This window comes from Rhea pennata, chromosome 1 (genome assembly GCF_028389875.1).
Source record: "Rhea pennata isolate bPtePen1 chromosome 1, bPtePen1.pri, whole genome shotgun sequence".
Taxonomy (NCBI): Eukaryota; Metazoa; Chordata; class Aves; order Rheiformes; family Rheidae; genus Rhea; species Rhea pennata.
Window position 1 is genome coordinate 191903484 of NC_084663.1, and position 12409 is coordinate 191915892.

Below are 12409 nucleotides of genomic sequence, written 5' to 3' on the forward strand. Positions count from 1 at the left end.
CAATAGAACTTTCATTTTAAACTTGAGGTCACAGCTTTGAACTGACTTTTAAGTAAAATTGTACTAGCTACGGAAAAAAAACACTCAACCTGACAATGCAATGTATTTCCAATGTACGTTCTCAAAAGAAAATAAATACTGCATAATTCCACCATATTTGAGCTAAGGAAATATAATCAGAAGACTTAATCAATAAATAAGCTCAACAGTTACACGCCTGTAGTGGAAATAACTTTATTTTTTTAAATGCTGAAAGTTAAGTAAACATATTGAGTAAACTTTGTTCTTGGCTCTGAAAGTCCGTCTCACCCCTACACTATTTGCTATCTTCCCTAGAAGCAGGATCAAAACAAACTGACACCGTTATCTGCCCAACTGTAAAGCAAACAGCTTTTAAACTTGTACATCAAGAAATAATCCTAGCGATGCCAACATTTTCTAGCTTTTACTAAGGACATGACACTGATTAACCTACAAAAAGATCTCTGGGTTGACTTTTGGACTCAGAAAATAACAAGGTATTTCCATAGTATAATCTCTCCTGACCAATTTTAAACCATTCAGTTATTTTTCAGGGCATGCTAACCCGACTTAAAGAGGAGTCAGGAAAGCTCAACTGTTAATACGGCCTTAAAGAGCAAGTATCAAAGTCATCGTGTGCAGACCAAAGTGACAGTCCACTGGAAATCTGCGTGGTTCCCTGTCAGCTCACCCTTCTGCTGAAGCGCACCTGGCAGCCTGCCTCCCAGCACTCCCAAGCTTTCCAGGCTCCCGCGCCGGCTCTATCCCGAGACACGCAAAAGCCTCCCTGCTCCAGACACGCAGCAGCTGCACAACCCCGTACGACAGGCGGCCCTGGAGCCATCCTCGGTCCCAGCGCCTCAGTCCCTGCAACGGCTGTTGTAAATAATACCTGCAAAGATTTCAGTGACTGGGAGAACTTAAAATATACTTTTGTTCAGAATAAGAACAAAACCAAATTTAAAAATTTCTACAGTTCTTTGTAACTCAGAATTGTTATTTTCCTCCCAGACTAAATATACGCAAAAAATGAAGCAATACAAATATGCTTCAATGCAACTGAATCCAGAGATTCTTAAATTGCTTTGTCTTTCTCAAGCGTGCATCCAGAAGGCCCTTTCTGCCAAATCTTTAGGGAAATATACCACGAAATTAATGTAACAGGACAGTTTTCCTACAAGTTTTGTGCAGTGTTGATGCTGTTACCAACAGCCAGAAGTAAACTGCTATCACCAATATCCTAAACAAACTGTTCACTCTTAGTGCATACTATTTTAGTTTTTCCATTGAATTACATTCCCAAAGTTTAAATCCTGACATACATCATTCTACCACGAATTTGCAAGCAAAGAGAAAGAACACAGGTTTCCAAGTTTCCAGGTGCTTCTTTTCTCAGACTGACCTAACTCGTGACTTAAAATAGCATTTTGTTCCCAGTATTACCACCAAAAGGCCATTCCAGAAACTCATTCCTCCAATAGCTATAGAGGTCTTCTACTGTCCAATCTAATTTTATTGGCAGTGAATTTCTAGTCACTTGCTTTTGTGTACACATTGACTCTTAACTCACAATTTTCTTTTTCTCACTGACATTTACAATTAGGAATATTTATAGAGAGTACAGCTGTGACTCTATTCTTTCTCTTTCCTTGATATCATTTGTCTCCTACTGATCCCATTTCACTGAAGGCTCCAGTCCCTTTCTTTGGCTAACTGTCCCTTTTTCCTCTCGTGCTTTGTTAGTTACTCCTCCCTCTTGATATCCCATCCTCCATTTCTGCTGGCTACTTTCTCTCAAATAAGGTAATCCAGTCCCTCAACTCTTTTTCTCTGTCAGCAGACAGTCTCGTTCTCCCATGTTTTATTCAGGGTCTTTTATTATGGGTTACTTTCTCTTCTAAAGATCTGCCTGATCTTGATTTCAGTAATTTCCTAAATACTCTGGGGAGTTACTGCAACTTTTTTCTTCTGCTCCATCACATCCTCAGATCTAATCTAAAATCAACAATCACATTGACCTAAGACACTCTTCTATGGCTTTGGCAAGCATACGTAGTATGTTTTATTTAGTATTTAACAACACATAATATGCATCCTGTAATTTCTATAATCTGTCATCTTTGTATCTGGAGGTCACCACCTCTATTTCTTCCTCTTGTTTATTTTTACCATCATGGAAAAGAAAGGAAGAAAATCTCCTGTAAGCATTTCTTTACTTACAGTTGCTTTCAAACAGGCTCCATTGATGGCTTCTTGATTTTCTAAAATTTTGCCTAGATCAGCTTTGTATCTTCAGATAAGCTTAGCAGTTTGTGTTCACCATCAACAACCAAATGCACAAATCACATACTCACTTGCAAGGATTAAAAACAGCTCTCAAACAGACAACAGCTCTGCCAAACAGAAACTGTAAACAAATCACAGACCCCACAAACTACAGAGACAGAGAAACTACATGCAAATGTGTATTTTCCCTTTTCTGCTCCCCTCAAAGTAAGGATACATATTCACCAAAAATAATTAAAATGCAGCATCCCCAAATCCACACACCCAGCACTGCTCACTATTCGTTGTTCCTAACTAGTCACTACTTCCTAGTAGCACCAACAGCTATCTAGACATATTTACTGTTAGCCCATATTTCAGTCTAGCCAAGGAAATACTAAAAGAAAAATATCTTTTCTTCCTCAGAGTAAACTGGCAGGAAGGAGATGTTTTACTCAGAGGAAGAGTTTATTAATGTGAGGAATGAAGCTAAGGTAATTGCACAAATAACTCAGAGTCCCAATCGGATTTAATTTCTACTAAGGCAAGAGAGAACAAAATATGACCTTCTAGAAATTTGCAGCATATGATGAGTGAAGTAACTTTCTTTTACCTCCAGACAGCACTTATGCCTCCCAGAAGAAGTCTGTTTCTAGAGAAAAGACAAAATTTCTGCACTTTCATTCAATTAAGGTAACTAAATGGAGGCTGCTTCTACTTGACTTGTCATGGGAAAAGCTTGCAAAAGCTCTCTGCCTTCAGTCAAAGGGAAGGACAGGAACTACAAGACAGTCAACTCTATCTCAAATTAAAATACACATTTAACTCCTGCAAAAAATACATATAAATATATTTTTATATACACTATCCTAACAACATTGTCAAGTATGGGTAAGACCTATGCCCATCCACTACCTTAAGTACTGGAAATGTTCCATAGAAGCAAAATGAAATGGAAACTGGAAAAGCTTGTCATACAAAGGCATGCCTGGTAACAGAAGCCCTTCCACAGACTTCAAGTCAGATCGCTCAAAACTGTAACAAATACTGGATCTCTTCTGCATGATGAAGAGGTTGGAGAGAAATAGCAGTGTTTCGTACTTTATCAGATCTTATTAGTGGGATACAGAAAAGGGTAACAAGGAACAGACAGCTTTACACTCATGTACTCACTGAAACTTTAGAACATGTGAATTTTTTAGAGCCTATCTGAATGCCCTTATCTGTATCAAACTGCTGTTAATCAGTAGTCATTATCTTTCTAACACTGAGCAGAGCCCTGTACAATTTGTTAAATAAGAACTTTGATCTTTAATGAAAAGCATAGTACTATCCATAGTGCTATCTAAATAGGAAGCATACTAGATTACCTTGGATAAGAACCAGGAATGTCATTTAGGCACCTTCAACTTTGGTACTGCTATTGCAACAGTTAAAAATTTGGCATGTGAAACTTAAGCTTTACAAACACAGATTTGGGGATGGCAATAGGTTTAAATACAGAAATCCACAGCTATACAAAACACAACGACATGAAATTCGCACAGCAACCCTAAAATCCTCATAATGAACAGCAACTGCTTCTCCCTCTGAAGCCGGCCCATACAAAACACAGTAGAAGGCCTGAACTGCAGTTATTATGAGGAGAGCAGGCAACCGACTCAAGCTCAACACGAGACATCTCTATCCGCTCACAGCAGAGCGCCCTATGTCCTAGCTCCCAATAGCTCCTAAATGAAGAGAGGTTGCTCCCTAGGCTGAAGACATGGCTTTTATTCCCTTTAGGCCAAGGAAGGAAATAATACTCAGGTATCCTACTTCGTCGATGAGCAATTGAGTCTCTCCACTAACATCACTATTTCTAAGAAGGAGGGGAAAAAATGCTGATATGCTTTCTACCGAACTCAGTGCTTTTGTTGCTATGTGTGGTTTGAGCGTGCTTACCAGACCTATCCCAGAGCGGCAAGACTTGAGGTGGGATCTACACACCTACAAGCCCTCCCTGGTGCTCCTCTACACAGAGCACACACGTTCTGCTTCTGTCCCACTTTAGTCACCAGTGCAGCCTTCCCAGGTACTGCCAACTATCATTTTAATAAAATTTCCTTCAGTCTCTGCAAAACTTTCCAACCTCTCCACCTGAGGGAAACCCACTCATCCTTTTCCCTGATAAAACCTTATTCCACAAGTAGTCCTAATATTTCTATAATTAAAGGATAAGTTACTCTTTAAAGATAACAAACTGCTTTTTATTATGACTGAATATTTGAAAATAACATTCCTTCTGCAAGTGTGTATGCATTCAAGTAGAAATGGCAAAAGAGAAGTTACATATTCTATCTCTGGAGCTCATTTTAATAAGAGGAACGTCAAAGTCCAAACTCCTCTATTTATCACAGTTCAAAATGAAACTCTGTTTATTTTCTCTTTTGATGAGTAAAGCTTCGGAAAACCATGCCAAATAACAGCTGTTAAGACAATTTGTGAATATACCATAACCATCCTTAGCAACTGACATAGGAAATTGTAGCATCTTACTCGAATTTGGTCTATGGCTTGACTATACTTGCTTGTCATCTCTGACAATCGAAAGGTACTTGATTCAGCTGACTGGTGATTAACATTATCAGTGCTGTAACAGATTCTTTGCAAATACATGCTATCCAAGCAGAAAGGGTGACTGATACTCAAAACCAGAAACAGAGCCCATTTCTTGTTTTTTTGTGAATTATGTCTTAAGAAAGCATAAATAGGAAAAAAAATCAAAATGCTATTTACTTGCATTTTTTTAATCTTTATGTATTATTACAACTATTATGAGTTTTACCACTCTCAAGAAATCCAAAATCATTCCATTTGCACTGAGCTTAAGTTACAAGGCTGTCTGAATGTTAAAAAGATAATACGCACTGAGAAAAGACTATTCTCCTATGCTGCAATTATTGACACTTTATTAGGTTTAGCACTGAAGGTCAGCAAAAGAGTACTTACCTTTTGTTTTGGAAAGAGAAAGGAAATCAGTATTCTGTTGCTATGTGACTGGTTTCTAGGCAGCAGTTCCACTCACTTCTTCAGGAAACAAAGTGTTCTTCTGCTTCTGCAAATGCTGTTTATATTGAGTAAATCCAAGTATGTTCAACTCGGACAATATACTGTGAACCAGTAATGAAAAAATGCTTTTGCAAAAAAACAGAACATGGTACAATCACCCCTTTCAGCTCCTACCTGAAGAAAGAGATGCATCATACACACAACAGATTTCTGGCAACGCATTTTCTGGCTGTTGACTTGAGAGGATGCCAACTGTTCTGAACTGTACTTAATCTATTCAATTTGTTTTGTGAATAAATATATATTTCCTACTAAGTTTGAAGGGCTTAGACATGCCAAAACCAACAAGTGTCAGTGGAAATATTATAAAAGGGTGAAGTTTTTGGCTAATGTCAATCAGCACCACTCCAATAAACAACTAAAGATGCATCCATAAAATGTTTTTTCTTACATACACTTTTATATCATTGTTATTACTATTTGTTCTTTACAAAAACTCTGCCTTAAACTGCCCATTCAGATATGACTCAATTGTGGAATTTCCTGACAAGTGGAAGTATTATTTAAGAGATGTCTTTTCTCTCTCCAAAAAACACCTTATATGTTCAGAGGTAGCGTGTAACTTTGTCAGTGTAACATTTAACATTTTCAGCAGGTGACACTGGCCAGGTTGAGGCTATTAGCTAGCTATTAGCACAAATTAATGAGGGGTGGCTGGAAAGCTTACCTTACCTGGCACCAGTATACTTCCTCTATGGACTCAGTTCTTAAAAAAAATAAAAAAAAAATAAAAAAAAAAAAAAAAAAAAAGTTTCTGTCATCTGTCCTTTTGTCCTCAAAGAAGTAAATGTAAATGTCACCAGCAGAAAAAAATCTGTGACTACAACAGGGGCTCTACCAGCATAGCTCCAGCAGATGAAGCTCTGCAGTGCTGATGTTGCTCTTGTAGCAGATGACGTTGAGCAACATGCAGTATTTTGCAAGTCTGGTCCCCAAACTTATTTTGCAGTTAAAGGATGGGGAGGCTCAAGGTCAGGTCCATTCAAACATGTGTGAGCATCGAAAATTAATGAGCATAATTACATCTGTAAATATGTGCAATTCCTTCAAAAAGTTTTTCCATAATGTTTTTTCTGCCTCTCCAAAATCAGAGTGGGACTCCACACACTAGATTTTGAAAATACTACCAGAATATTTTTAGCTATCTTTTTATTGAAATTTATCCATTCTGGAATATTGATAAGAAACTGGAACAAACTGTTAAAATCACAGAAAGACTTCAGAAAAAAATCAAGGTAATTAAAAAATCCAATTCAATAAGACAAAATCCATTCAAGTCAAATTTGAATGTCATTAAGCAGATCAAACTTCCTTGCCCTGTTTTCACAAGCCCTGAACTGAACAGCCTGAACTCAATCAATTCTTATTGGATTACTTTTTCAGCTAATAAATAACTCATAGAGGCCAAAATTCACATTTAAATCTGCTGAATTTTAAAGAATTTAAATGAAATGATTTCATCTTTTAATGTAATTAGTGTCCAGTAAAATTAATCACTTGAAATCAGTGTTCACTAGCAATTTATCTTTTTCCTCATGAGGGTCTTTGTTTGAATAAAAGCAGAAAGATGACTGAAAGTTTTTGCATATTGTAAATACGGAAAAAACGGTGAGAAAACACACTAAGAGTCAGTCATCTAATCTGTCAAGAACCAAATATTTATGAGAATACATTTTATCTTTTAAAGAACAAGCATGTTCTTCAAGCTCAATCTCACTGGGAAAAGGGGACAAGAAGGCCCCAGAGAAGAAAAAGGGACTAGGAAGAAGCATGGGAACGGTAACAGAAGACATAAGCAACAAGAGTTTGAGTGGCTGAAAAGTTTTTTGTGAGCAGAGATCAACCAGATGTTTCCACGAAGGTCTCTGAGGACTGTAGCCCCCAAGCGTACTGCCTAGTGCTGTGCACATCTTCCAAGTGATGTGATGAAGTGGTGGACCGACAACTGCACAGCCTTCTGATCCAGATCAAGGCTGCATGTGCTCCTGAGGATCAGTGACCAAAGTTACTTACAAAATCATATCCGATACCTCCCTACCTCCATTAAAAAACATTATTCAAGCTGTAAAGTCAATCACTCAAGAATTAGGGAGAGGAAAATTAAATTTGCACATGGAAATGTAATTCACTCCCTTTACCACATGCGGGTAAAACTTGGCCTTTCACTACATGATCACATACACTTTATGCATACCAAGTAACGTATTCAGGGAAGCCATATTCTGAAGCTTCCTACTTCATTGCTTGCAAAAGTTGAAATGTGTAATTACGGGGATGTAAGAAAGGAAAGAAGGACCTCAGTGTTAAAGCCATTAACTCTTCTGCCCTGAAGAGTCAGGCCAGACCTCTGCCTCTACTAAAGACTCCTACCTAAAGATTCATGGATGGGAGCTCCTCTGCAGGAACTGCACATCCATTTTTTTCTGTGTGGATAATCTGAGATTCCGGGATCCGACTAGCGGAAGAGCTGAATGTATAGCTGCCCAATATTCCAATATTCTAAAAGATCAGAGGCCAGGAAGAGAGCATTAACAATTAGTGCATACTTTTGACCTTGAGTGCATCTATGGTTCAGTTCCTCATTTGTCAAATGTGGAAAAAATGATACCTCTTAACTTACAGAGTTGTATAAAAAGAAATGATCGTTATTTGTGAAAAAGAATGAATGACAGTCACTAGGAGAAGACTAATCCAGAGGTTATGTCACTAAAATATTTAGAGTACACTTTGTTAGTCTAAATGCTTATACTTTCTACATGCCTTACGAAAGTATGTGCTGTGGTTTCTCATTTATGAAATTGTAAGGAAAGCACTTCCCTCTTCATAGGACTTCTGTAAGAACAAGCATATGCTTGAGATTATGAGGGGCTCAGATACTATGGTGACATGAGATATAAATATTTGAGATAAACAGCATTGTGGAAAATTCATGCAGAAAATTTGCATTACATTTAGTCATCTGTTTTCAGAACCCTTTATTCAGATCAGAAGCCACAAGCTGAACAGCAGGTGGAGGGCAAAACCACACAGAATACTGAATTGGTACTCATCAATTGCCCATTTTGCACAGCGACGGAGAGGCAACAAAGCAAGAGACAACATTAAAAATCCATGTTGGCATGCCTGTGACCCTCGGAGCTGAAGTAAGAATTGCAAGGTAACCTTTATTTCGGCAGCTTGAGTGCTCAAATCAGCAGCTTTAATTATTTCTTTTGCATACATCCACAGGAAATCAGAGAAATAAAACTTCAATTCTCAAAATTTTTGTCACCGATGGCACCAAGCCTGCAACCCTTCCCCTTGTGCAGTCCCACTGATTTCAGAATAACTATGCAAATACAGAGACCAACTATTTAGTGATTTCATGAAAACCGTAATAATCGTTTATAGGTGAGTAATAAAGCCTTGCTGCAAAATTTGGGGCTAATACTGCAAACACTTAAATTTAGAGGTAACTTCACTCACAAGCAGACTCACTTCAGTGAACTGTGCAATCACGGCACCAAACTCGGTCAAGTACATCCTAAGAGCTACTTAAGAGTTTAAAGGTTTCAGGACCAGGAATTTAAGTTCCATCTGCAATTCTACCCCTGTGCAAATTATACCCATGCGTATACCCATGTATACCGCTCTATTTTGTCTTGAAGCATTTTTAACACCAGATGATGCAAAGTTAATGCATGAAAGAGGTAAAGAAGTTGACTAAGCAAGCCATGAGCTGGATGTTTTATCCATGTTCTCCTTTCATACCTGACACTCAGCAGAACAATGCTCTTGCCAGGAAGTGTACGTGGAGCAAATGAACGCTAGCAGAGTTTAGAAGAACGTGTATTACAGGGAAATAGATTATGTCTTAAGAGCCGTAACTAAATACCATTCCAGTTAGACACACCGAATCTTTTACTGTCAGTGAAAAGATACGCACACACTTTTGTTTAATTCTGACAAGCTACAAGCACTTCTTGCAAACTTTACAAATATTCTATGCAAAAATACATTACATTAAAAACTACCTATAGCAAAGTAGTTATGACACTTACTAGCCTAGCTGAGGAACACTGGGTGGTTTTCCCCCCAAAACGTTCACTCTGTCCAAAGAAACCCTACTCTGTCAAGAAATATTTTCGGTAGGACCCTTCAGCCACCTCTACCACCTCCACTAATCTGATCAGAGTTTTGTGTCAAACACGGGAATTCTTTGTACAGTTGCACTTAGTATTTCCACAGCAACTTGAAGCGGGCGCTGGAACTGGCGCAGCCACAGGTCTAGAACCACACGTGTGCAGAATCGCATTAGTAAAAGCGCGCCCAAGGGTGCCGCTCCCACTGCCGCCCCGGGGCAGCGGGACGCCTGGAGGAGGAGGAGGAGGAGGAGAAGGCCCCACGGTGCCAGGGGAGCCCCTCGCCCCACCCGCCGCCGGGCCGCGCCGCCGCGTTACCTGCAGCAGGTGATGCGCCGCCCGGTAGCCCAGCCGCGGGCCGCCCCGCACGCCCGGCGGCAGCCGCCCCGTGCCGTAGCCGTGCCAGGCCACCACGTAGGGGTTGTCCATGGTGAGCCAGTAGCGGACCTGCTCGCCGAAGTGGCGGAAGCAGAGCTCGGCGTAGTCGCGGAAGAGCGCGGGCAGCGCGGGGCTGGCCCAGCCGCCGTAGGCGTCCTGCAGGCGCTGCGGCAGGTCCCAGTGGTAGAGGGTGACCACGGGCTCGACGCCCAGCTCCCGCAGGCGGGCCAGCAGCCGGCCGTAGTGGGCCAGCCCGGCGGGGTTGAGGGGCGCCGTGCCGTTGGGCAGCAGGCGGGCCCAGGCCAGCGAGAAGCGGTAGTGGGAGACCCCGAGGCGCCGGAGCCCCTCGGCGTCGCGGAAGAGGTTGTTGTAGCTGTCGCTGGCCACGTCGCCGGCGGCGGGCGGCGCGGGCGGCGGCGCGGCCGCGCGGTGGGCGAAGGTGTCCCAGACGGAGGCGCCTTTGCCGCCCTGGCGCCAGCCGCCCTCGGTCTGGTACGCGGCGCTGCCCGCCCCCCAGAGGAAGCCCTCGGGGAAGGTGTCGTGCAGGAAGAGCTGGTCCTCCGGGTAGGGCAGGCGGGCGAAGCGCGCCCAGGTGCCGGCGCCCTGCCCCGGCGCCGCGAGCAGCGGCCGCCCCAGCAGCAGCGGCAGCAGCAGCGGCGGGAGCAGCGGCGGCGGCGGCGCGGCGGGGGCCATGCCGGCGGCTCCCTCCGCTCACCCCCCCGCCCCCGGCCCCCTTTTATCCTCACCTCCGCCCCCCTCCCCCCCGCCGGTGGGCACGGCTATTAATGATTACCTGGGAGCTGCCGTCGCCACCCTCCCCGCGCGGCAAGGGGGAGCGCGGCGCCGGCTCTGGGGGCGGGATCGAGGGGGGCACACGACGGGGCGGGCGGCGAGGAGAGGAGCGCAGAGGACGGCGGCGGCGGCGGGGGGAACGAGGACGTACGAGGGACTTGCCCTCCCCTCCCCGCTCCGGGACCACCTCTGCCACCCGCAGCCCGCTGGGGCGCAGAGCCCGTCTGCGGGCCGCCCCCTCCGCCCGCCCCGTCTCGAGGGACCTGCTCGGGGTGTCCCACGCTCCCCCCCCCCCCCCCCCCGGAAGCTGCTGCGCTCTCACCCTTTCCCTGAAAACAGCTTTTCTAGTGAGCCCCCCCCCCCCCCGAGGGCCGGCCCCCCCGGGGGGAGCCCTGCCTTGTCGGCCCTCCGGCCGCCGGCGTCGGGGCGCCGCGGGCCGAGGGGAGGGAGCTCCACGGCGGAGAGAGGCGAGAACACGGTGGACAAAGGGAAAAACATCTAAAGAAGTTTTCTACATGGCTCCTTGCAGAGCGGTGATGGGGCCGGCCCCCGCCTCGCCGTGTCCGCCGCCCGCCCCCCAGCCGTGGGCCATTCGGGATGGACAGGACCCTCCAGCACCGCGGTCACTGCTCCGGGGGCCTGCACAAGTCCCGGCGTGTTAAATGTCACGGGCAGCGGGGCTCCCGCCTCTTCTTTTTAGAAGAAAGTCAAGGAAAATAAGCATGTGCGGGGTTATCGAAGTCTTGCGATTGCTCCCCCCCCCTTTTTTTTTGCCTTATTCCGGTATTTCCTTCGTGGTACCGCATTAAGAGACATTGCTGCTGCAACAATAATTAAAAATATCATGCAATAACGATTAAAAACGAAATCATTGACCGAGGACCTCATACACTCTCACCCCCCGCACTCAGTGATTCATAAGCTGTCATCTCCAAGTAGTACTGCCTTTTCTTTTCTGGAGTTGAAGGTCGGTGTATTTGGTTGTTTACTGCACGCAAAACTAGTTTCTATTAGAAATGCCTTGCAGATCTTCACGGGAGGAAAAAAAAAAAAAAGCTGTGTATTTAAGTTTAATTTTTTAGTTATGGGTATTAACTGCTTGTGTGGGTGTGATACGTGGACTTCTTAAAGGCAGGTCTCAGTCTGCTGTTCTTGTCTCCTGCAGATAAAATTTCAACCAAGACTGCAAAGTAAGAAGTAACTTAAAATATTGCAAAAAGTTTGTATTTACTATTCAGTTATGTGAACTCTAGCATGAGTTGGGGCATCTAAGAATAAAACGCATCTACTAGACAGGCTGTTCAGGACAGAGAGATGTTCCCAGGAGATAAAGTTATTGTTTAACTAAAGAATGAAGGCATTAAGATAGTTTCATTTTATTTTTAGCAAATAAGTGCCCTCAGAGGAGAACTACACATAATTGCTAATAATGAGTCGGTGGATTTAAGTGCCAACTGTTAGCGGATGCTGAGCTGCTAAAGGTTTTCTCTTGAGCTTTCTCTTTTTCAAACACCTTTTGTAATCAGAACAGAACTTTTTCTTTGCATCTTTATAGAAGTTTGAACTTCCAGCTTTTCCACACTGATTCAATTTGATTTGGGGCTGGTGGGTTGTTTTGTGGTGTTTTTAATGAGAAGACCAAGGATCTAGAGCACCAGATGGTTGAATTCTTCCATTGATTCTGATTAGTTTATTCTCATGTTAGAGGAATTGAGCTTTAA

At 43.3% G+C, this 12409-nt stretch overlaps 1 protein-coding gene across 1 annotated transcript in view; it reads right to left on the minus strand.

Annotated features, from left to right (window-relative positions):
* The window catches only part of KL (klotho), a 52864-nt gene extending 42275 nt beyond the window's left edge, over positions 1-10589 (minus strand). Inside the window, exon 1 of the mRNA XM_062576933.1 lies at positions 9837-10589. Within this exon, the coding sequence (XP_062432917.1) occupies positions 9837-10589 (753 nt within the window). The remainder of the gene's footprint in view (positions 1-9836) is intronic.
* Between the last annotated feature and the right edge of the window lie 1820 nt (positions 10590-12409).